Source organism: Pelodiscus sinensis, unplaced genomic scaffold, assembly GCF_049634645.1.
Source record: "Pelodiscus sinensis isolate JC-2024 unplaced genomic scaffold, ASM4963464v1 ctg70, whole genome shotgun sequence".
Classification (NCBI taxonomy): domain Eukaryota; kingdom Metazoa; phylum Chordata; order Testudines; family Trionychidae; genus Pelodiscus; species Pelodiscus sinensis.
Window position 1 is genome coordinate 234,588 of NW_027466028.1, and position 22,637 is coordinate 257,224.

At 64.9% G+C, this 22,637-nt stretch overlaps 1 protein-coding gene across 9 annotated transcripts in view; it reads right to left on the reverse strand.

Annotated features, from left to right (window-relative positions):
* MPP2 (MAGUK p55 scaffold protein 2) overlaps positions 1 to 5,526 on the reverse strand; it is a 46,893-nt gene extending 41,367 nt beyond the window's left edge. For 4 of the 9 annotated variants that reach the window (XR_012900288.1, XR_012900287.1, XM_075918403.1 and 1 more), the window contains exon 1: positions 744 to 921. Coding sequence is in view for 5 of the 9 variants with exons in the window: in XM_075918403.1 (XP_075774518.1) it covers positions 744 to 859 (116 nt within the window). In the remaining 4 variants the exon portion in view is untranslated. Of the gene's footprint in view, positions 1 to 672; positions 694 to 743; positions 923 to 5,214 lie in introns of those variants that run through there. The other 5 variants (XM_075918404.1, XM_075918402.1, XM_075918405.1 and 2 more) reach the window with 4 other exon arrangements.
* Positions 5,527 to 22,637: the final 17,111 nt, after the last annotated feature.

Consider the following 22,637-nt stretch of genomic DNA (forward strand, 5'->3'; position numbering starts at 1 on the left):
AGCCAGCTCTCCAACACCATACCCCCCCCCACACACACAGCACCCCCTACTGGGAGAGCCTGGGACTACAGTGCTTGGGAGCACCCTGCACCCACAGCCAGCTCCCCAGCACCATGCCCCCCCCCACACACACAGCACCCCCTACTGGGAGAGCCTGGGACTGCAGTGCTTGGGAGCACCTTGCACCCACAGCCAGCTCCCCAGCACCATGCCCCCCCCCACACACACAGCACCCCCTACTGAGAGAGCCTGGGACTGGAGTGCTTGGGAGCACCTTGCACACACAGCCAGCTCCCCGGCACCATGCCCCCCCCCACACACAGCACACACACAGCACCCCCTGCTGGGAGAGCCTAGGACTACAGTGCTTGGGAGCACCCTGCACCCACAGCCAGCTCTCCAGCATCATCCCCCCCCCACAGTGCTCCCTGCTGGGAGAGGACAGGAACTTTATCTGTAGTTGTTTCCCTATAATCCTGCGGGGGGGGGGGGGGGGGGGGAGTGGAATTACTACTGGAATGGCATTAACCCCTGCAGTGCTGGAGGGAGCACATGCCCTGAAAGGCCCACAGCCGTGCCGGCCTCCTGGGACTGGAGAACTCAAGAGGGCACCAAAGAATCCAGTTGGCTCAGGACCCTGGCGCAGGCAGCCCTAGATGAGGCCTCGCCTACCCAGCGCCCCCTCATGGCAGCGAAGAGCTGGGGCCCATCGCCCATGTCCCGCCAGGCGGCCGGACACAGACCCTGTGATGCTCTCGCCTCTCCCCGAACCCGGGCCCCACGCCAGCAGCTGCAGAAGGGACAGTTGGCACCCAGTAGCTGCCGGGCCCCGGAGCCAGGAGCCATCCCAGGCCTGCATCCTCTCAGGCCTCACTGCTCAGAGGAAACTGGGCCTCCGACAAGCTGCCAGTAGGAAGGGGATGCTAATTCCCTGGTTGCCATGGCAACACTGGAGCGGGAGAACAATAAGGAAGCAGTGGGAGCCCCCGCCTCTCCCCCCAGCCCACAGCAGCTGTCAGGGATCTGAGCTGGTGGGGGAGCAGAGGGGAGGCAGATCCGGATGGGAGGCAGCGAGGCGGCCAGTGGGCCCTTCCACCAGCCCAGGACCTATCAGGGATGTACATTTTGATCTAAACAGCTAACCGGTTCGACAACCAGTTAAACGATAACTGGCGGGGTCAGGGCAACTGGGGTGGGGGTCTTATTGGATCCGGGTCTGGGACGGCTGCAGCAGGGGCTGCTCTGACCCCACAGGCTGGAGGCTACTCCAGCCCCACTGCTGCCAGCGTCCTGCCAGCCAGGCCGCTATGGGCAGAGGCTGCTCCCATGGGCCAGGCCCACCAGTTAACCAGTTACCCCCCTAAGGATGCTGGTAAGACACGTGGTTACCGGCTCACGAGTTAACCATTTAACCGGTATCCCGAGCGTCTATAGCGCTATGAGATGCTGCAGGGCATCCCCAGCTCTGCCCCTGCCAAGAGGCCCCTCTTGAGAGGCCCGTAGGTGGCCCAAAATAGCCGGAGCCAAGTGTGAACCGGCCAACCCGCTTCCCTTCCACCCAGGGGCAAAGCAGGCCCACCCAACCCGCCCCTGCTGCTGCGGGGGGTTCTGAAAAGGCTGGTTTGCCCGGCCTTGGCGCCCCTGTGTGCTGGGGGCAGGCCTCCAGGCGCAGCAGGCCCCTGCACTGATGGTCTGTGAACTCCTCAGAGCAGAGACCCAGCATCCATTTCTGACCTGATGCAGCGACAGGCCCCCAGATCAGCTTCCCCCCCCAGCCCCTGGCTTCGAAAGGCCCCAGGGCTGACGTAACCCCTCCCCAAAGCCACATGGGCGCCACGTTCCCAAGGGAAGCAGGCTGCTTGCATGTCCCCAGCCAGCCTCTCTGCTGGGGTCCGGCTGTCAGGCCCTACACCCCTCCAGCCAGCCTGCCCCCACTCTTGGGAATCTAATGGGCTGCACGTGAAATGAACACGCCTGGTCTCAGCTTAGCAGCTGCCGGAGCATCGGTTTCATTCCTTTGGGGCCAAGCAACAATGAGTCACATGGGGTGGGGGGAACTTGCCTTTCCCTGCTCCGTGCGGCAGGAGTTAACCTCACCGGCCCATTCCCAAATCCAGACACCTGAGCTCTGGGCAGGTGCCTTGGGAATGTTCCCTGGAAGCGCATGGGTCTCCCCCAAGGAACTCAGTGGAGTGAATGGGGCAGAAGCCGGTGTCAGGCAGAAGGCCATGCTGAGCTGGTGGCGCTGTGCCCGTGCCAATCTGGACTCGGCACTGGACCAGGCTGGTCCGATCACCCAGCCACCTCTCTGCTGGGCCCAGCAGCCCTAACAGTGCAAACCGGGCTGCCCTCTGTGGGGTGATCCTGACTCCGAGGGCAGCGTGAGCGGAGGACAGGGGATGCTCCCATGGGGAGAGGTGAGATGTAGCTGAAGGGTCCGTTTGAGCCATTCACTGCTAGAGACAGAGCAGCCATCAGGCGGCTGCCCCCCTATCTTGGTTGGAACTTGGGGGAGGGTCCCATGTGGCTCCATCCCTGGCTGTGAGGGGCGCAGCCGGGAGAATCCCGAGGGATTAGCAGGGAATCTCCAGACCCTGTTGGGACCGGGTGTCGCACACTCCAAGCCAGGCCTGGGAAGGAAGGCTAGGACAGCCTGATCAGAGGACGTTCGCCTGCCCCCAGCGAAGGCTGCCGGGGCTGCTTGATTGCAGAACGGTGTCTCACAGCCCCAGCCCAAGACCTGGCACAGACACCACCCGCAAGGAGGCCTGAGTAGCTGCGAAGGTTCCTGGATCTGGTTGAGCCCAGAGGCCGACAGCCCTGGGGTGGGGATGGGCCCATGTAGCCCCATCCTACCGCCCTAGGATGTGCCGCCTGCCCCCAGCTGTGGCTGGGCGGACACCTGCCACGCTCAGTCCCCCGCAGCGAGGATCCTGGTACGAGCCCTGCTGGGCAGATCCTGGAGCTCCGTTGTGAGCCCTGGTGCGCTCAGCCGGCTGCCAGCGTGACATGTGGCAGAGTGCCGGGTGCCCGGCTTCTGAGTTTCGAGGTGAGGCGTGAACCCACCTGCAGCGGATCCTCATTCCCGGGGGAAGCGCTTTGACACAAAGCAGCCCCCTCCTCCGCGCCACAGCAGCGTGCCCCCGCGCCAGCCCCTGCAGGGGACGCGGACGTGGCACCACCGTGTGCAGAGCAGAGGGTGGGGGGGAAGACCCAGCACACACGGCCTCTAGCAACAGCTCATGGAGCAGGAGACAGTAACACGGCCGGGGGAGTTCTAGTTCTAGCAGGTCACCTCCTGTTCCCTGGCTCCACTGGTGAGCCCGCAGGTCAGGAGTCCCTGCCAGGCCCCAGGAAGATGTGCGCCCCAAGGGGTGAACCAAGGAAGGGGAGCCAGGACTCCTGGGCCCCCAGCACCACTCTGCCATTGACACGTGTCCTCCGTTTCTAGCATTGTTTCTCTCCTTGGTCACCAATTCGCACTGGCCAGCCGCTGCCTTCACAAGTCCCCTTTGACCAGGACTGACAGTCTGACTCCACGGTGGTCTCCTCTGCCCACCCCCAGGCATTCCCCCGCCAACTCTGATCCAAGCAGCACCCGGTGGCGACAGAGGGACCCTGTCTCCAAGCTCAGTGCTCTCTGATCCGGCACCAGAGTCTGGGGAGAACCCGCCATTCTCGGGACACTAAGTCCCTGCCACGCCATGCCGAGATCCTGTGCACAGGGTGAATGACAGTCCGGTCTGGCAGCTCTCTGCTACCCGCCTCTCATCGTGTCCCTTTTCTTTCATCCCTTCCCCCTCCCCCCCTACACCCTTCTGCCCCTACCAGAGTGCAGGGGGCAGAGGGTTCTCCCTGGCAGGTGCTCAGCAGTGGTCCCAGGATACCAGAGCCAAGGTGGGCGAGGGAACCTCTCCTCTGGGCCCGCTTGGGTTGGTGGAAAGCGACACAGAACCCTTCTGCCGGGCAGACGTACAGCGAGAGAAACAAAGCGGCCGATTGAGCCGGGCCCAGATGGGCAGCCGGGCTGAATCCCGCCATTCTTCAGCAGCGGCGCTAGGCAGTGAGTGTCTGTGTGTAAACGTGTCATGCTTGGGGAGGGCGACCCGCATGAGCTCATCCCTAAAAACACGGCCCCTCCTCCCATCTGCCCGCGCCCGGGGACTTGCCCTCTCCTGGCACATTCCCAATCCCCAGCGCCCGCGCCTGGCAGCTGCCGCTTCGCTCCACGGGACTGGACCATGATGTGAGACCCACCAAGCCCCCGGCTCCAGCATGGGGGGGCAAACGAGACCTATTAGACCAGCCCCGTCCCATTCAGAAAGCGCCTGGGTTCAGTCTTACGTAACAACGTGTTGCTCTTCGCCATGCCGGAGGCGCAGACCCGGGAGCCCAAAGGAGCATCCTGAACTGGGGAGGGATCAGCTCGGAAGTGAAGCACCAGCCAAGGGCACAGAGGGAAGAGGAGCCATTTAGACCCCTCCCCCCAAAAAACCCAACAAATGACAGCGAGGAGGCCCTCGGGGGCAGGAATTCTGCAGCCCAAAGCCCGAGACAGGGCTCAACTCCTGCCAGGGCTAAGCCCCAGGCCCAAGCCCCAGGCCCTCCGGGCTGGGCAGTTCCCGGCCCCTCCGGGCTGGGCCGCTCCTGGCCCCGGGGCCCTTCGGGCTGGGCCGCTCCCGGCCCCTCCGGGCTGGGCCGCTCCTGGCCCCGGGGCCCTCCGGGCTGGGCAGTTCCCGGCCCCCCAGGCTGGTCCGCTCCCGGCCCCGGGGCCCTTCGGGCTGGGCAGTTCCCGGCCCCCCAGGCTGGTCCGCTCCCGGCCCCGGGGCCCTCCGGGCTGGGCAGTTCCTGGCCCCTCCGGGCTGGGCAGTTCCTGGCCCCGGGGCCCTCCGGGCTGGTCCGCTCCCGGCCCCCCAGGCTCCTCTGGTCTGGGCAGCTCGTGGGCCGGGCCCCTTTTGCTGCAGCGGTTCTGAGTGTAAAACCTGGGCGTGACGCGGCCGCTCCCGGCAGGGAAGGAAGCCCGGGGCAGCGGACCGGGGCGGGGAAGGGGCGCAGCCCGGGCGGCCGGAGGGAGGCGGCAGGTTCCAAACTGAGCAGTCCAAGGGGCTCCCCGCAGCTGGGGGGGGTCGATCCAGCTGCGGGGCTGCGCAGACGGAGGCGCAAGCGGCGCGTTACTGCTGCGGGCGGCCGGCCGGCGGGGGGAGGGGCTCTTACCTGCCCGCGCTTGGCGCAAGCCCCCTGCGCTCTCGGTGCGCGGCGGGTCGCGCTGTTCCGGCTGCGCTCGCTGGCCAAGCCCCGCGCTGCCTCCGGGGCTCTTAAAGCAGCAACGCCCCTGGGGAGGGGCTGGCTGGGCCCCACCCGCGGCGCAGGCAGCCCCCTGGGCCTCCGCTTACACCCGGGTTTGCGCGGGGGCGGCCCGGGCTGTGCCACCAGCGTGGGAATGACCGGCCCTGCCCCCTCCCCTCGGCGCCGGTCTGGGCCCTCCCAGCGCGCGCGACTGGAGTGGAGCTTGGGGGCTCACGTCCGGGCCCTGCACCTCTGGCCCATCCCTGGCCGTGTCTTCCGTATCCCCGGGATGGAGACTCCGCCCCCGCAGCGTATCCCCGTGTTTCACCCCCGGACAGGCGGGAGTTTTTCCTGAAGTCCAGCCTGACCCTCCCTGGCTGCAGCCAAGCCCCTCGCTGCTTGTCCTGCCCTCAGAGGCCAGCAGGACACGTTGTCTCCCTCCTCCCTGTGACACCTTGGAGGGACCTGGATCCGCGGTCTCCAGCAAACGGGGAGGGGGAAGAAGCTTGGTTCAGGGGGCGGGGGGCTTGTTCCCAAAAGATCAGTTGAAAGAGCCTGAGGATGGTTTTCTACGGGAGGAAGCCGAGGCCAGAGCCCGGGCGGTGGGATCGGGTGGAGGCAGATTGAAGGGGATGGAATTGGAGCTAAATGGGGCTTGGGGGAGCAGAGGGTCCATTGAGGGACAGGAGAATGGGGGAAGGTGGGTGGGTTCCCCTCCGTTCTCCCCCCCCCCCCCATTAGCAGGGAACATTCCCACCTGCAAGGTGCTTTGAGATCTCCATGAGGGCTGTAGGCCCCTGGACCAGCATGGGGGGAGGCCAAAGGGACCCCACCCTGTTCCACGCCCTGCACTGGGTGCTAGGAGGGGAGCTGCCAGGACCCTATTCAGCAGCAAGGATGCTCAGTGGGTGCCAGGGGGGGTGGGGCTGTGGTTCCAAACAAGGGCAAGGGGAAGGACTTCCAAGGGGGATTCTCCGCCCCCCCCCCCCGTACTCGTGCAGGGGGGCTAGACCTTCCAAGCACTGAGCTGGGGGATTCCTTATCTCAGGTCCCATATTTCCCTACGGCCCCCGGCTCACCTGCCAACCCATTCATCTCATCCAGCTGCCCTGGTCCTCAGCGATACCTCTCTCGCCCCCAGCCAGTCGCCCCATTCCCACCACTGGGGTAAACAGCAACCCCCACCCCTGGTGATCAGCCCCCGATCCCCTGCTGTGAATACACAAACACACGCACAGCCCAGCCACCGGGGGTCTCAGCCACAACACCACTCACCCATGCTGGTCCCCCCACCATGCATGGGTGTCTGCGCTCCACCCCTACATCAAAGAGCAGGAAACGGACTGTGACTTGCACCCAGATTTATTGTTCCGATCATTAGTCACATTGATCTACCCAGGAGCGAGGGCCAGGGAGAGGCGGTCGCTTGCAGCATTGATTGCCTTAGAAGCAGGCAGCCCCCGGGGGCACGGGAAGGGTGGACAGAGGAGAATCACAGAGAGATCAGCATCAGGGATGGATTTTTCACTCCTTTTCCTGGTTGCCCCAAGGTAGCCTCCGCTCACACTTGTGCCCTGAAATAACCAAAAAGACTCAGGACCCCAGAGAGCAGTTGGGTGTCAGGGCCTTGGGGTGCTGTGACCCCCCCATATCCACACTCCCTGCCCCCCATCCCTCACATGACCTGTCCTCCAAGCCCCGGGATGCTGTGACCCCACATCCACACTCCCTGCCCCCCATCCCTCACATGACCTGTCCTCCAAGCCCCGGGATGCTGTGACCCCACATCCACACCCCCTGGTCCCCATCCCTCACATCTGTCCTGTCCTCCAAGCCTTGGGGTGTTGTGACCCCACATCCACACCCCCTGGCCCCCCCCATCCCTCACATCTGTCCTCCAAGCCCCGGGATGCTGTGACCCCACATCCACACCCTCTGGTCCCCCCCAACCCTCACATCTGTCCTGTCCTCCAAGCCCCGGGATGCTGTGACCCCACATCCACACCCCCTGGTCCCCCCCATCCCTCACATCTGTCCTGTCCTCCAAGCCTTGGGGTGTTGTGACCCCACATCCACACCCCCTGGTCGTCCCCCCCATCCCTCACATCTGTCCTGTCCTCCAAGCCCCGGGATGCTGTGACCCCACATCCACACCCCCTGGTCGTCCCCCCCATCCCTCACATCTGTCCTGTCCTCCAAGCCCCGGGATGCTGTGGCCCCACATCCACACCCCCGGTCCCCCGCATCCCTCACATCTGTCCTGTCCTCCAAGCCTTGGGGTGTTGTGACCCCACATCCACACCCCCTGGTCCCCTCCCATTCCTCACATCTGTCCTGTCCTCCAAGCCCCGGGATGCTGTGACCCCACATCCACACCCCCTGGCTCCCCCCCAACCCTCACATCTGTCCTGTCCTCCAAGCCTTGGGGTGTTGTGACCCCACATCCACACCCCCTGATCCCCCCCAATCCCTCACATCTGTCCTGTCCTCCAAGCCCCGGGATGCTGTGACCCCACATCCACACCCCCTGGCCTCCCCATCCCTCACATCTGTCCTGTTCTCCAAGCCTTGGGGTGTTGTGACCCCACATCCACACCCCCTGGCTCCCCCATCCCTAACACCTGTCCTGTCCTCCAAGCCTGCTGCCCACAACCCAGGCCAGGTTCCTCTCTTTGGGCTGAACCTGAGGGAAAAGCAGCAGCTTCCGTTGTGCAGGGTAAAGAGCCACCTCTGTTCACTCACAGCCCCAGAGCTCTCCAGCCAAGAGCCCCCGCATTCCCCTGGTCTAACCCAGGTACGATACTTCCCCTGCACTCCAACCCCCCTCCCAGCATCGCCCCCCTCCTGCTCCTCCTCTCCCCCTCGATTCCCCCAGCCCAGCCCCCTCCTGTCCAGGATCCCCAGAGCAGCACAGACAGGCCAAGCTGTAGCGAGGACCCTGCAGAGCCAAAGCGTCTCCTGACTCTGCGGGGCGGGAGGACCCCACTCTGCAAGGCAGGAGGACCCCACTCTGCAGGGCGGGAGGACCCCATTCTGCGGGGCGGGAAGACCCCACTCTGCGGGGCTGGAGGACCCCACTCTGCGGGGCAGGAGGACCCCACTCTGCGGGACAGGAGGACCCCACTCTGCGGGGCGGGAAGACCCCACTCTGCGGGGCTGGAGGACCCCACTCTGCGGGGCAGGAGGACCCCACTCTGCAGGGCGGGAGGACCCCATTCTGCGGGGCGGGAGGACCCCACTCTGCAAGGCAGGAGGACCCCACTCTGCGGGACAGGAGGACCCCATTCTGCGGGGCAGGAAGACCCCACTCTGCAGGGCTGGAAGGCCCCACTCTGCAAGGCGGGAGGACCCCACTCTGCGGGGCAGGAGGACCCCACTCTGCAAGGCGGGAGGACCCCATTCTGCGGGGCAGGAGGACCCCACTCTGCGGGGCAGGAGGACCCCACTCTGCAAGGTGGGAGGACCCCATTCTGCGGGGTGGGAGGACCCCACTCTGCGGGGCAGGAGGACCCCATTCTGCGGGGCTGGAAGGCCCCACTCTGCAAGGCGGGAGGACCCCACTCTGCAAGGCGGGGGGACCCCACTCTGCGGGGCAGGAGGACCCCACTCTGCAAGGCGGGAGGACCCCACTCTGCAAGGTGGGGGGACCCCATTCTGCGGGGTGGGGGGACCCCATTCTGCGGGGCGGGGGGACCCCACTCTGCAAGGCGGGAGGACCCCACTCTGCGGGGCAGGAGGACCCCATTCTGCGGGGCTGGAAGGCCCCACTCTGCAAGGCGGGAGGACCCCACTCTGCAAGGCGGGGGGACCCCACTCTGCGGGGCAGGAGGACCCCACTCTGCAAGGCGGGAGGACCCCACTCTGCGGGGCAGGAGGACCCCATTCTGCGGGGCTGGAAGGCCCCACTCTGCAAGGCGGGAGGACCCCACTTTTCTGGGCGGGAGGACCCCACTCAGCGGGGTGGGAGAACCCCACTCTGCAAGGCGGGAGGACCCCACTTTTCTGGGCGGGAGGACCCCACTCAGCGGGGCGGGAGGACCCCACTCTGCAGGGTGGGAGGACCCCACTCTGCAAGGCGGGAGGACCCCACTCAGCGGGGCGGGAGAACCCCACTCTGCAAGGTGGGAAGACCCCACTTTTCTGGGCGGGAGGACCCCACTCAGCGGGGCGGGAGGACCACACTCTGCAAGGTGGGAAGACCCCACTTTTCTGGGCGGGAGGACCCCACTTAGCGGGGCGGGAGGACCCCACTCAGCGGGGCGGGAGGACCCCACTCTGCGCGTGTAAACGTCTTTGCAGAGCCCCGCGCTCTTTGCAGGCAGCCGATTGGTCCAGCGTACCCTAAGTTTCACTTCCCCTCTTGCTGTCCTCTCCCTGCTTTGCGCCCCCCCCCAACTGCTCCTCCCTGTCGCCCCCCAGCAGGACGCGTCCTGCTCCCCGCCCCTGGTCGGAGCTCTGAGCTCACCAGCAGCCTGGCAGGCTCCTTCCTTCCCCCACTGCCTCTGGCGGGGCTAGCCCCCAGCCCTTGGGCCTTGGGTTCCCCCCTCCTGGGATAGAGGGAGGGCGGGTGTATGGGGGGGAGGGCAGGAGCCTGGCTCAGGCAGAGAGGGGCAGGTGCCTGGGGCAAGGCCGGGAGCTGCCATTCCCTGCCGCAGACGCGACCCAGGCAGGACCAGCTTGTGCCAGCTGGTGTCAATGGGACGATGACCCGGAGCTGCCAGGTGGCGGGGGAAGGGCCCAGGGGAGCGTCCCGGCTCCTGGTGCCTCCGGGCTGCAGGGGCTGCTCCATCCCCCTGCGATTTCACCCTCCCTTAGCCCGGGGTCCCTATAGCTTCCTCATTCCCCCAGGGAAAGGCTCCTCCTGGCCCCGTCCGGCTGCGAGCGGCTTTGGACCAAGGCTCGGGCCCTTTCACCTCCCCCCGCAGGGCCCCAGCCCCCCCCAGACATGGTCAGCCAGTGCCCCCTGCTGGGCATGGGAAGGTTGCCTGCCAAGGCCCCCCCGGCCCTGTTACTCGACGTGCCGCTGGGCACAACGCTGGGTCTTTGGGCAGCGCCTTTCCCTGGGCGCTTTGCCAACGGCTGTGCACCCCCCCCCACCCTGGAGCCTCAACAGAGTCTCTGTCCCCACTGGGAAGGGGAAACTGAGGCCCCGAGAAGGCAACGACTCAGCCAAGGTCGCACAGCAGCCTAGAGGTATGGCTGGGACTAGAACCCAGGAGTCCTGCCACCCCCTCCCCTCTCTAACCATTCGACCCCCCCCCCCCCCCCCCAGGCTAGGAGACAGCCCAGGAGTCCTGCCACCCTCTCCCCTCTCTAACCATTAGACCGCCCCCCCCCCCCGCCAGGCTAGGAGACAGCCCAGGAGTCCTGCCACCCCCTCCCCTCTCTAACCATTCGACCCCCCCCCCCACCAGGCTAGGAGACAGCCCAGGAGTCCTGCCACCCCCTCCCCTCTCTAACCATTCGACCCCCCCCCCCCCACCAGGCTAGGAGACAGCCCAGGAGTCCTGCCACCCCCTCCCCTCTCTAACCATTCGACCCCCCCCACCAGGCTGGGAGACAGCCCAGGAGTCCTGCCACCCCCCTCCCCTCTCTAACCATTAGACCGCCCCCCCCAGGCTAGGAGACAGCCCAGGAGTCCTGCCACCCCCTCCCCTCTCTAACCATTCGACCCCCCCCCCCCACCAGGCTAGGAGACAGCCCAGGAGTCCTGCCACCCCCTCCCCTCTCTAACCATTAGACCGCCCCCCCCAGGCTAGGAGACAGCCCAGGAGTCCTGCCACCCCCTCCCCTCTCTAACCATTCGACCCCCCCCCCCCACCAGGCTAGGAGACAGCCCAGGAGTCCTGCCACCCCCTCCCCTCTCTAACCATTTGACCCCCCCCCCCCAGGCTAGGAGACAGCCCAGGAGTCCTGCCACCCCCTCCCCTCTCTAACCATTCGACCCCCCCCCCCCCCCACCAGGCTAGGAGACAGCCCAGGAGTCCTGCCATCCCCTCCCCTCTCTAACCATTCGACGCCCCCCCCCACCAGGCTAGGAGACAGCCCAGGAGTCCTGCCACCCCCTCCCCTCTCTAACCATTCGACCGCCCCCCCCCGCCAGGCTAGGAGACAGCCCAGGAGTCCTGCCACCTCCTCCCCTCTTCCACCTACGGACAATACCCTGCCCAGACCTGGATCCCGGCTTGGCTCCATTAGAGAGGTCTGAGGCAAGCCAGGCGTCTGCCCCACGCCCCCCTTCCACAGCTGGGCAGGAGAACCCAGATGTCCTGTGATTCCCAGCCCTCCGCCCTCACCACGCTGTCACCCACTGCACCCCAAACCTGCTGTGCTGCGCGCTGAACCCCCAGCCCCTCCACTGCCCCCACCTCTGCCGCCCGCCGCCCCTTCTCCTGCAGGCATCTGGTGCGCACAGCCTGGACTCCGAGCGGGGCAGGGAGACAGAGCAAAAGCCCAGGACGTCCCGCAAAGCCTGCCAGAGACACCCTCTCGTGAGTCACTTCGGTACCCGCCGGACACCTCATCCTCCAGCAAATCACTGAGCCGCATGAGCCCCTCCTGCCCTTCCCTCTGTCCCCGCCCCCGGCTGAACTGCGCCTGCCTCTGGGGTGGAAGATAGCCACCGCTCAACAGCTCCTGCCACGCGACCGGTCAGAGCAGGAGGCAAAGACCAATGTGACCCCCAGACATTTCGCAGGGAGCAGAACGTGACCAGCTGGCTCGGAGCCCAGCCCCACTGCTCCAAACACAGGCTCACTGATTAGGGGCTGCTTTTCTGCCACCCCTCCGCGAAGCCAGCGCCTGCAGGAACACAGTGCCCGCTGGGGCCTGGGCTGCAGCAGCTCAGAGGGCAGAGGCTCCTACGACTTGCCCACACCCCCGAATGCTGCTTCTGCTGGCCCCCACTGTGGCATGGGGCTGGGAGAAGGGTGCCCCCGACTGACTCCCTGGCATTCACCCCTGGCCTGCCAGTGAGCTGGGGGTAACAGGACCCCGTCCCCCCCACCCCGCCCCGTTCCGGGGACCCTTCCCAGGACAGATGTTACCTGGCGGGGCTAGGGGTCGGAGGGGTCTCCGCAGAGCGTGCGGCTGCTGGCTCTCTTGCCATATCTGTGGGGGGGGGGGAGAAACAGGCAGCCTGTCACTGGGCTGAGCAGCCAGACCCTGCCCAGCGCACGGATGGGGCCGCCTCGGGCCCTGCCCCGGCTCAGCAAAGCCACTCACCTGGGCCGTGTGACCATGTTGAGATACTGCTGCAGCTCCTGGTAGAACTGGACCAAGTCCTCCATGGGCGCGTCGTCCCCGGGGTACTTGGGGTGCAGGGGGGCGGCGCCCAGCAGCTGCCCCTGGAGCAGGGCCAGGCAGCAGGTGAGGGCGAAGAGGGAAGTCCAGCGCCTGCGGGGGGCCACCATCTAGGGGAGAGGAGGGAGGGCGGGTGCTGGTGAGACGGCGGCAGCCCCCGGAGCAGCATGGGGCCAGGGACACTGCCCGGTGGAGGACACCGGCGTGGTGACCGGCCAAGGCAGGGAGCGAGAGGGGTGAGCTGGCGCTGTGCCAAGTGTGAGAGGGGGGAGGAAGTGGGGGAGCCACGGAGTGAGCGAGGAGTGAGCGAGGAGGGAGCTCTGGGGCCAGCTGCTCAAGGGGTGTCGGTGTCCCTCCATCTGTGCAGGGGGAGGCAGTGGGGCTGGAGGACATACAGCCAGCCCCCCAGGAGAGGGGAGCCCAAGATGGTGATGGCTGGTGTGAGAATTGCACACACTTGCCCTGTACTCACAAGGGCTTGCACAAACATTCATGAGTGTGCCCTGTGCTCACAACTGTAGACACACACACACACACACACACGCACGCACTCGCCTGGTGCTCACAATTGCATGTGCACACAGGCGCACAGCTGTCGGTGTATGTGCACACAAGCAATCGAAGGTACACACATGAACACCTGCAGTCACAGGCAGACACGTAGTTCTCTGTACACACTCGGACAGGTGCACGCCCAATCACAGATCTGCCTCCCCTCTTGCTCATATGCCGGGATGTGCAGACACACTTACACACACATGCTCCAGCATGTGGACACACGCATGCCGACATGCTTAAACACGCATGTTCACTCACACAGACACGCTCACCCAGTCACACGGACCTGGCCAGACACCCAGCACCATACACTTATCTACTGCCCAGCTCCAGAGCCTCCCCACCCCCACCTGCCTGCTCCGTCTGCTTTGGGGGGGGGGGCGTCACCTTTTGTACCCGAAGGCACCAGCCCCCGGCCACTCTGCCAAGCGAGGCCCCGGCCCTGCTGCCCCAGCCCTGCTGTCCTCTGCTCTTCCCACCTTGGGACTGAGAGGCCATGGGGGACTCCCTAGCCACTGCCCGGCCCCGGGAATCCCAGGGCACACTCCAGGACCGTGGGCGCTCTCTGGTACCGCGGTGGACGTGCTTCCTGCCCTAGGCAGAGGGCACCGACGCTGAGGGAGGAGGGGGCAGGACCCATTCACCTTCCCACTGAATCCCCCCATGCCCCAAGTCTGGCCCCACGTGCTTACCCTGATCCAGCAGGGTGCGGTGCCGAGACGCGGTGCAGTGCAGAGACGCGGTGCCGAGACGCGGTGCGGTGCTAGAGGCGCAGTGCAGAGACGCAGTGCGGAGGTGCAATGCGGTGCTAGAGGCGCAGTGCAGAGACGCAGTGCGGAGGTGCAGTGCGGTGCTAGAGGCGCAGTGCAGAGACTCAGTGCGGAGGTGCAGTGCGGTGCTAGAGGCGCAGTGCAGAGACGCAGTGCGGAGGTGCAGTGCGGTGCTAGAGGCGCAGTGCAGAGACGCAGTGCAGAGACGCAGTGCGGTGCTCGAGGCGCAGTGCGGAGGCGCAGGGACACTGTGCGACAGGTGCTGGTGGCCTGGCTGAGTCCCTCTGTGCTCTCCTCTGCCAGAGCCCCCTCCAGAGGTTTATATTTCCCCTCGCCCCCCCATGCTCCCACCTCCCACCCATTCCTGCGTCATCACTTCCCCGCCCTGCGCAGAGGCTCGACTGTCACCCTCCGCTCACGGGGCCCGTGGCCCGCCCTCCGGGCCGTGGGTCAAGGTACCCCCACAAGCAGCCTCCCTAGCACAGAGGCTGTCTCTTCCCTTGGCTTTACTCTGGGGAGGAGCCAGGCGCTATGACGGGCGCCCCAAGGACAGACCCAGGGCACTCGGGGCGCACCATGCCCCTGCCCCCAGGGGAGAGACCCGGGCCGTGGGGTGTCCGGCTGGGAGAGGTGCTCAGGTCTCTGGGAGATGCCAGAGGGGACCTGTCCCAAGGGCAGACCTGTTCTGACATCTCCCTGGGGGAGGGGCTCTGGAGACACCCCAAGGACCCCTGCCCGGTGCACCTGGGAAGGGCGAGCTCCCATGCAGAGCCGGGGGGGCCCCGCGGCAGGCTCCCGGCTGGGAACAGGTGCCCATTGTTCAGCGCCGGGGAGGTGGGGTTAATATTTCACCAGCCTGCCCATTGCTGAGCCCCCTGCCGAGAGCCGCCCTGGCCCACCTGCTGCTGAGAGCCCGGGGACGGGGGCCAGACCCGCCACCGAATGACAAGTCAAGGCAGAGCTGGACCAGGCGTCTCACCCAGGGCCACCCAGTGAATCACCAGCAGAGCCTGCCTAGAACCCAAAGTCCTGATGCCCCCCCCCGTTCCCACCACCGGCCTGCCCCCCTCCTGGCCCCCTGCTCCCACCACCCCCCCCATTCCCACCACCGACCTGCCCCCCTCCTGGCCCCCTGCTCCCATCACCACCCCCCCCCATTCCCACCACCAGCCTGCCCCCCTCCTGGCCCCCTGCTCCCACCACCCCCCCCATTCCCACCACCCCCTGCTCCCATCACCACTCCCCCCACCCCACTCCTGCCACCGGCCTGCCCCCTCCTGGCCCCCTGCTCCCATCACCACCCCCCCCATTCCCACCACCCCCTGCTCCCATCACCATCTCCCCACCCCACTCCTGCCACCGGCCTGCCCCCTCCTGGCCCCCTGCTCCCACCACCCCCCCCATTCCCACCACCCCCTGCTCCCATCACCCCCCCCATTCCCACCACCAGCCTGCCCCCCTCCTGGCCCTCTGCTCCCATCACCACCCCCCCCATTCCCACCACCCCCTGCTCCCATCACCACTCCCCCCACCCCACTCCTGCCACCGGCCTGCCCCCTCCTGGCCCCCTGCTCCCACCACCCCCCCCATTCCCACCACCCCCTGCTCCCATCACCACTCCCCCCACCTCACTCCTGCCACCGGCCTGCCCCCCTCCTGGCCCCCTGCTCCCATCACCACCACCCCCCATTCCCACCACCGGCCTGCCCCCCTCCTGGCCCCCTGCTCCCACCACCCCCCCCATTCCCACCACCCCCTGCTCCCATCACCCCCCCCATTCCCACCACCCCCTGCTCCCATCACCACTCCCCCCACCCCACTCCTGCCACCGGCCTGCCCCCCTCCTGGCCCCCTGCTCCCATCACCACCCCCCCCCATTCCCACCACCGGCCTGCCCCCCTCCTGGCCCCCTGCTCCCACCACCCCCCCCATTCCCACCACCCCCTGCTCCCATCACCCCCCCCATTCCCACCACCCCCTGGTCCCATCACCCCCCCCATTCCCACCACCCCCTGCTCCCATCACCACTCCCCCCACCTCACTCCTGCCACCGGCCTGCCCCCCTCCTGGCCCCCTGCTCCCATCACCACCCCCCCCCATTCCCACCACTGGCCTGCCCCCCTCCTGGCCCCCTGCTCCCATCACCACCACCCCCATTCCCACCACCGGCCTGCCCCCCTCCTGGCCCCCTGCTCCCATCACCACCACCCCCACTCCTGCCACCGGCCTGCCCTCTCCCATGATGCCTCATTAGCCCCAGGGGCCTTGTGTTTGCAGTGTGACCCCCTCACCCCCTGCGCTCAGCCCCATGTGTCCCTGGTGGCTCCTAGTGATCGGCGTTCACTGGCCGCAGCTGGTGGAGGTGGGGGTGGGCCAAGGGGCAGAGCACCCCAGATCTCTGCCGTGCCCGAGCAGTGAGAGGCTCCCGCACCGCCTGGGGCAATGGAGGCCACATGCGAAAAGCCTGGGGGACAGCCTGGCCAGTGGGGTCTGCAGCCAGCCGGGTGCAGGAGACAGGAGCCAGCAGCCGTGGCACAAACCTGGCATCCTCCAGCAGGTGGCACCCCAGGCCAGCACCGCCCGCTCGGTCCAGGAGCCAAGGCGCCCAGCCGCGGGATACCTGGGCCAGGCAGAGCAGCCCCGACGGGCCCAGCTGAGTTGGGGAAACTCGGCCTTTGCGCTGGTGCAGCCACTGCTGGGATCCCGCGTCCAGACCTGGGGCCTGCGATTACTGGCCGCTCACGCACCCGAAATGACAGGGTTCCCAGCGACGCTCTGTAGCGGAGCAAAGAGCGGGCAAAGGGGGCTTGCGATCGAGCAGGCAAAGGTCTGACGCCCACGGCTGAAGCAGAAACGGCCAGTTCAGGCCGGAAGTAGGGAGCTCGTTGCTAGTGGGGCGTGGGGGCGACTGAGCACCGGTAACAGATCCCAAGCTCTGCGCTGGATTCTCCGTCACTCCCCGTTTACAGGCCACGCTGCTGCAGACAGGCGGCTCTCAGGAGGCTGACTGGACGGGCGACCCCCCCTTAAAAACGCCTTGTTACAAACCCGAGACCCCGTGCGCTAGACGGGATCCCGCTCTGGACTCTAAACGGTGCCCTGACGTCGCAGTGCAGGGCTACAGGGAGACGCAGGAACTAGCCATTGACGGAGGAAAGCTTAGTCTAGCTGTCAAACTAGGCAGATGCCCAGGGGAGCTGCTCTGCCCCAGGAAGATCTCTGGTCCCCCCAGGGGGGCTGCGGCATCGTGCAGGCTGAAATCCACTGGGCGAGAGCCGCTCTGCCCCCACCAGGAAGTAAGCCCAGGGGTAGGTGTTACGCAGGACGTCCCACAAGATCCGTGGTCCCCCCAGTCTGTGAAGGAGGGTGGTGCCCAAAGTGGCACAAAGCCCAATCGGGGGGCATGACTGGCCCTAAAATCTGAGCGGAGGAGGGGCTGTAAGTCCCCCACCTGAGGGATGTTGGGCTGCAGCGGCCCCTCTGTGGGCAAGTTTCTATCCCTGCCTCCCGCCCCCCACGCTGGTCACCCAGGGACTAGCTCTACCGCTCTGGAGCGCCCCAGCCAGTGTCTCACCCCCTGGTACCTCTTGGTGGCTCCACTGCTCGGTCAGGTTCCTCCCAGCCTGCAGCATCCAGCCCTCTGGGTACTGCCCTGCCGCAGGGCCCCGCATCCTGGGGTCCTCCCCCTTCAGGAACCCTCCCACCCCCCCACCCCCGCCTTGCCCCAGCGACCCACCAACAGGAAACCCCTCCCCCTGTGTGACGGCGCGTTGGGGGTCCCCCATCTCCTTCACCCCGAAATGGCACGAACAGACTCCCCCAGCCAGTGGAATTGAGGGTGGTTTATTGCTCCTCCAGGATACAGCACAGCAAGATGTAATCTGGTTACAGGAACTGGGGCTAAGAGGCCTCAGTGCCCCCCTTGAGAAGGGGGAGTCCCAGCCCCCTCCCCAGCTCCTTCTCCCCTGCTTTCCAGACAGGAACTAACCACCTCTCCTCCAGCCCTGCCCCCCAGCCAGGGCAGCATCCACCTCCCTTTGTTTCTCCCCATGGGGGGTCAGACCAGTTTGGAGCCACCTTTGCATAATGACTCCCCCTTCCCTGCTGGGTCTTGCTCCAGACAGCAGAGGTCGCCACAGCCCTAGCAAGGCCCCCCCACTACGTCACACCCTGCTCCTCCTGCCTCAGCAACCCACAGCGAGGGCAGCTGATGGGACAGGACCAGCTGTCCTGTGCCAAGCGCACGGGATCTCCTGTGTGCATGGGGAGGTCAGTGATTACCCCGGCGCCCGTGCAGAGGAGCGTTGCAAGGGTGGCAGCGGGGATGGCTCCCATCTCCAGGTGTGAGCGGGCAGGACTTCCCTGGGTTTAGTGACCTGCGCCCTACAGCCGAGGTGAGGGTAGAGAGCCCACCCCGACCTTTCACGAGTTTTCCCAGGACCTGGGAAACCCTGGAAGTCAAGGCGGGAAAGGAGGGCAGCCAAGGGACTGAGCACTCGAATCCTGACCCAGAACCTCAGGCAGGCCCTGGCTGGTGGGGAAACTGAGCCAACCGATAGCGGAGCACCGCAGGAAGTAGAGGAGCCCAAGGCTGGTCCTCGCGCAGCAGGGGCCCCTGGGACGGAAGGGGCTGAAGGTCCCCCAGAGCTCGGGCATGTAGGGCCCTCACTCGAAAATTGTGGACAGGCCAATGAGCTGTTGTATCACAACATTCGTAAGGAGGCAGCTGAAATAAATGGGGTCCCTGTAGAAGGCAGGATCAAGGGCCCTAGACCGTATTATATAACCAGGGAGCCAGGAACCAGTGGTGGAACAGCTCTGGGTGCCCCAGAAACACCGGCGAGCGAGCTGGCCCTGGCCCGTGGCCATTAGTTCAGGGGTCACCTAGGAGCTGAGAAAACCCTGGAGCGGATTTTCCAAAGGTTCTCCTGGCCCAGGGTGTATGTGGAAGTCCGGCGGTGCTGTGCCTCCTGCCCCGAATGGCAGCTGCATGGGCCCCGGCTGCACTTAAGAGCCCCACTGGTGCCCCTGCCTATTATTGAAGTCCCCTTTAAGCACATCGCTATGGACCTAGCTGGCCCATTGGAGAAGTCAGCCCGGGACACCGGAGCATACCAGTGGGCCTGGATTCCGCCACCCGCTAGCCGGAGGCGGCTCCAGCGGAATACCCTTCCAAGACACTAGCGAGGGAGTTCGTTGCGATCGTTTCGAGGGTGGGGCTACTCACGGAGATCCTACCCCATCAGGGCACTCCCTTTGTTTCTAAGTTCATGAAAGACCTGTGTGCGCTGCTCCACATCCGGGCCCCGCAGACGGACGGCCTTGTCGAGCGGTTCAGCCGCGCCCTCGGGGACATGAGCCGGAAAGTAGCAAGGCGGGCCGGGAAGGGTTGGGATACCCTACTCCCGGACCTCATGTTTGCCATCCGGGAAGTTCCGCGGGTGTCCACGGGTTTCTCCCCGGTCGAACTGTTGCACGGGCGTGTGATGTAGTGGGGGTGCAGTGGGGGAGGGGCTGCCTGCTCTGTGACCCAGTGCCCCCCTGCACCGTGATGTGAGATTCTCAGTGACTCTCCCAAATGTGGATTAACCCAGACACCCCGGCTCAGCCTCCCAGGGAGAGAGACAAAGGGAGGAGGGTGGAGACCAGCACCTGGCTGGGGGGGAGGCAGTGGCTGTCGGGGAAGCATGGAGAGAAGAGGCTAAGCATGGGGCGATGGGCCCCCACCCTGGGGTCTGAGGCATCCTGGCCCTGGCCCCTGTAGCCACATCCCGTCTGTGCTGGGCTGTGCCCTGAAGGAACGATAAACTCCTCTTGATTCTACCACAGACGGAGTCTGTTCTTGCTGCTACTGGGCTGCAGGATTTGGGGGCCCCCCGACTCACTGTCCCAGGGCGTAACCCCCGAGGCATCCTAGACCTCGCCAAAGAGGCCTGGGAGGAGCAGCCAAACCATGGACGCAATATCACAGAGCACAGCCTCCAGGCAAAGGACAGGTTTGCCCAGGTTACTCCTGTTTTAAGAGAGCACCTGGAAAAGGGCCAGCCGGCCCAGCAGACCTACTGCAACTGTCGGGCGATGGTCTGGAGATTCCAGGTGGGCGACCGGGTGATGGTGCTGGTCCCATCAGCAGACAGCAAGCTCCTCGCCAAGCGGCAGGGGCCCTAGGACGTGGTTGAGGTCCTAGGGTAAGTAGATTATAAGGTGCAGCAACCTAGTCGCCGGAAACGTGACCAAATCGACCATATTTTTGTAAGCAAAACTCGTGAAGTCATTCTGCCGCTCTACTCTGCACTAGTTAGGCCTCAGCTGGAGTACTGTGTCCAGTTCTGGGCGCCACATTTCAAGAAAGATGTGGAGAAATTGGAAAGGGTACAGAGAAGAGCGACAAGAATGATTAAAGGTTTAGAGAACATGACCTATGAAGCCAGGCTTCATGAACTGGGCTTGTTTAGTTTGGAAAAAAGAAGATTAAGGGGGGACATGATAGCGGTTTTCAAATATCTAAAAGGGTGTCACAAGGAGGAAGGAGAAAATTTGTTCCTCTTGGTTTCTGAGGACAGGACAAGGAGTAATGGGCTTAAAGTGCAGCAGGGGAGGTTTAGATTGGACATTAGGAAAAAATTCTTAACTGTCAGGGTGGTCAAATATTGGAATAAATTGCCAAGGGAGGTGGTGGAATCTCCCTCTCTGGAGATATTTAAGAACAGGTTAGATAGACATCTGTCAGGGATGGTGTAGACGGAGCTTGGTCCTGCCTTGAGGGCGGGGGGCTGGACTCGATGACCTCTCGAGGTCCCTTCCAGTCCTATGATTCTATGATTCTATGATATTAACCTGCTGAAACCCTGGAAAGACAGGGCGGTGGAGCTGGCCACCCTGGCGACAGTGACGGTAGAGAAAGCTGACAGAGACAGGGGAGATCTCAGAATTAACCCCGGACCAGCGGGCAGAGGTTTTGGTGATGCTGGAGCGACACTCAGACGCGTTCTCAACAGAGCCCGGCTGGACCACTGAGGTGACACCACATAATCACAGACCCAGGAGTAAGGGTGCGTGTGAGGCCCTACTGAATCCCAGAGGCAAAGCGAGAGGAGGTATGAAAAGAAGTAAGAACAATGCTGGAACCGGGCATTGTTGAGGAGCCCCACAGCCAATGGTCCAGGCCCAGCGCCCGAGTGCCTCAGCCCGACGGCAGCCTCTGGCTTTGCAATGATTTCAGGAAATTGAAGGAGGTGTCAAAGTTTGACACATACCCCGTGCCGCGAATAGACGAGCCGATTGACCAGCTGGGAAAGGCTCAGTTTTTGTCCACTCTTGACCTGACAAATCCCCTTGGCCAAGGAAGCCAGAGAGATGCCAGCCTTTGCCACCCCTGAGGACCTAGATCAGAATACCGGCCTCCCCTTTGGGCTACACGGCGCCCCTGCGACCTTCCAGTGGCTTATGGAGACGCTACTGCGCCCAGACCATGCGTCTGCAGCTGCTTATCTCGATGATGTCATCACACACAGCCCGGGCTGGGACAGGCATCTGGCGAAGGTGGAGGCCATATTGGACACCTGAAGGAGAGCTGGCCAAACCGCAAACCCAGCAAAGTGTGTGGTGGGACCAGCAGAGTCCAAATACCTGGGGTATCTAGTGACAAGGGGTTTACTGAGGCCCCAGCTGAATGAGGTGGCCGCGATACAGAACTGGTCCCGGCCGGCCCGAGAAGCAGGTCTGGGCATTCATGGGACTAGTGGGGTATTAGCGGAGGTTTATCCCCCACTTTGCTTCCAGGGCAAGGCCCCTGACCGACTTAACGAGAGCCTGAGGCCCGGATGTGGTGCAATGATGTGCCGTAGTGTCAGTACCTTGCTGGCCGTTATGCTTGGGCTGTGGGTGACCCCTACTGGCCGGTGTCCAGAGCACTGCCCAGCAGGTGGGCTGCCTAAGACCCAACCGGTCTGACCGGTTGAGGGCAGTGAGGGAACTAGGAAGTGAGGGTTGGGGTAAGGAGCAGTCTGGGGCTGGACTCATGAAGGAACCAATCTAAGGAGGGGGCTGGAATCTAGGGTCCCAGGGACCCACCTCAAGGGGGCAGAGGCATCCTGGCCCAGACTCCTGAAGACCCATCGCGTCTGTGCTGGGCTGTGCCCTGGAGCAGCAATAAACCCCCCTGTTCTACTGGCTGGCGGTGTCTGTTCTTGCTGCTACAGGATCGGAGGACCCCGACTCGCCGTCACAAATGGACCCCTGCAGCAGAGGAGGCATTCAGCGACTCAACTGAGCCCTGTGCAGCGAGCCGGTGCTTGTAGCCCCTGACTCCGAGAGGGAGTGCTTACTCCGGACCGATGCCTCGAAGTGGGATTGGGTGCTGTGCTGTCCCGAACGGTCGGGGAGCAGGAGCAACCCGTCCTGTACCCGAGCCGGAAGCTCCTCCCAAGAGAGAGGAACCATGCCAGTGTCGAGAAGGACAGGCCACGGGAGCCTGCGCTTGCTCGGATGACAATTCGCCCTCCTCACGGACCATGGCCCCTGCACTGGATGCACCGGAATAAAGCCAGGAACGCGAGAGTAACGCGGCGGGTCCTGTCCCTGCAACTGTTCCGCTTCCAAGTGCAACACAGGGCCGGAGCCGAGCACGGCAACGCCGAGGGCCTGTTGCGAGTGCACTGCCCGCGCCCCAAGGAGCCCAGCCCCACAGTGTTGTGCGGGGAGGGGGATATGTGACAGGGC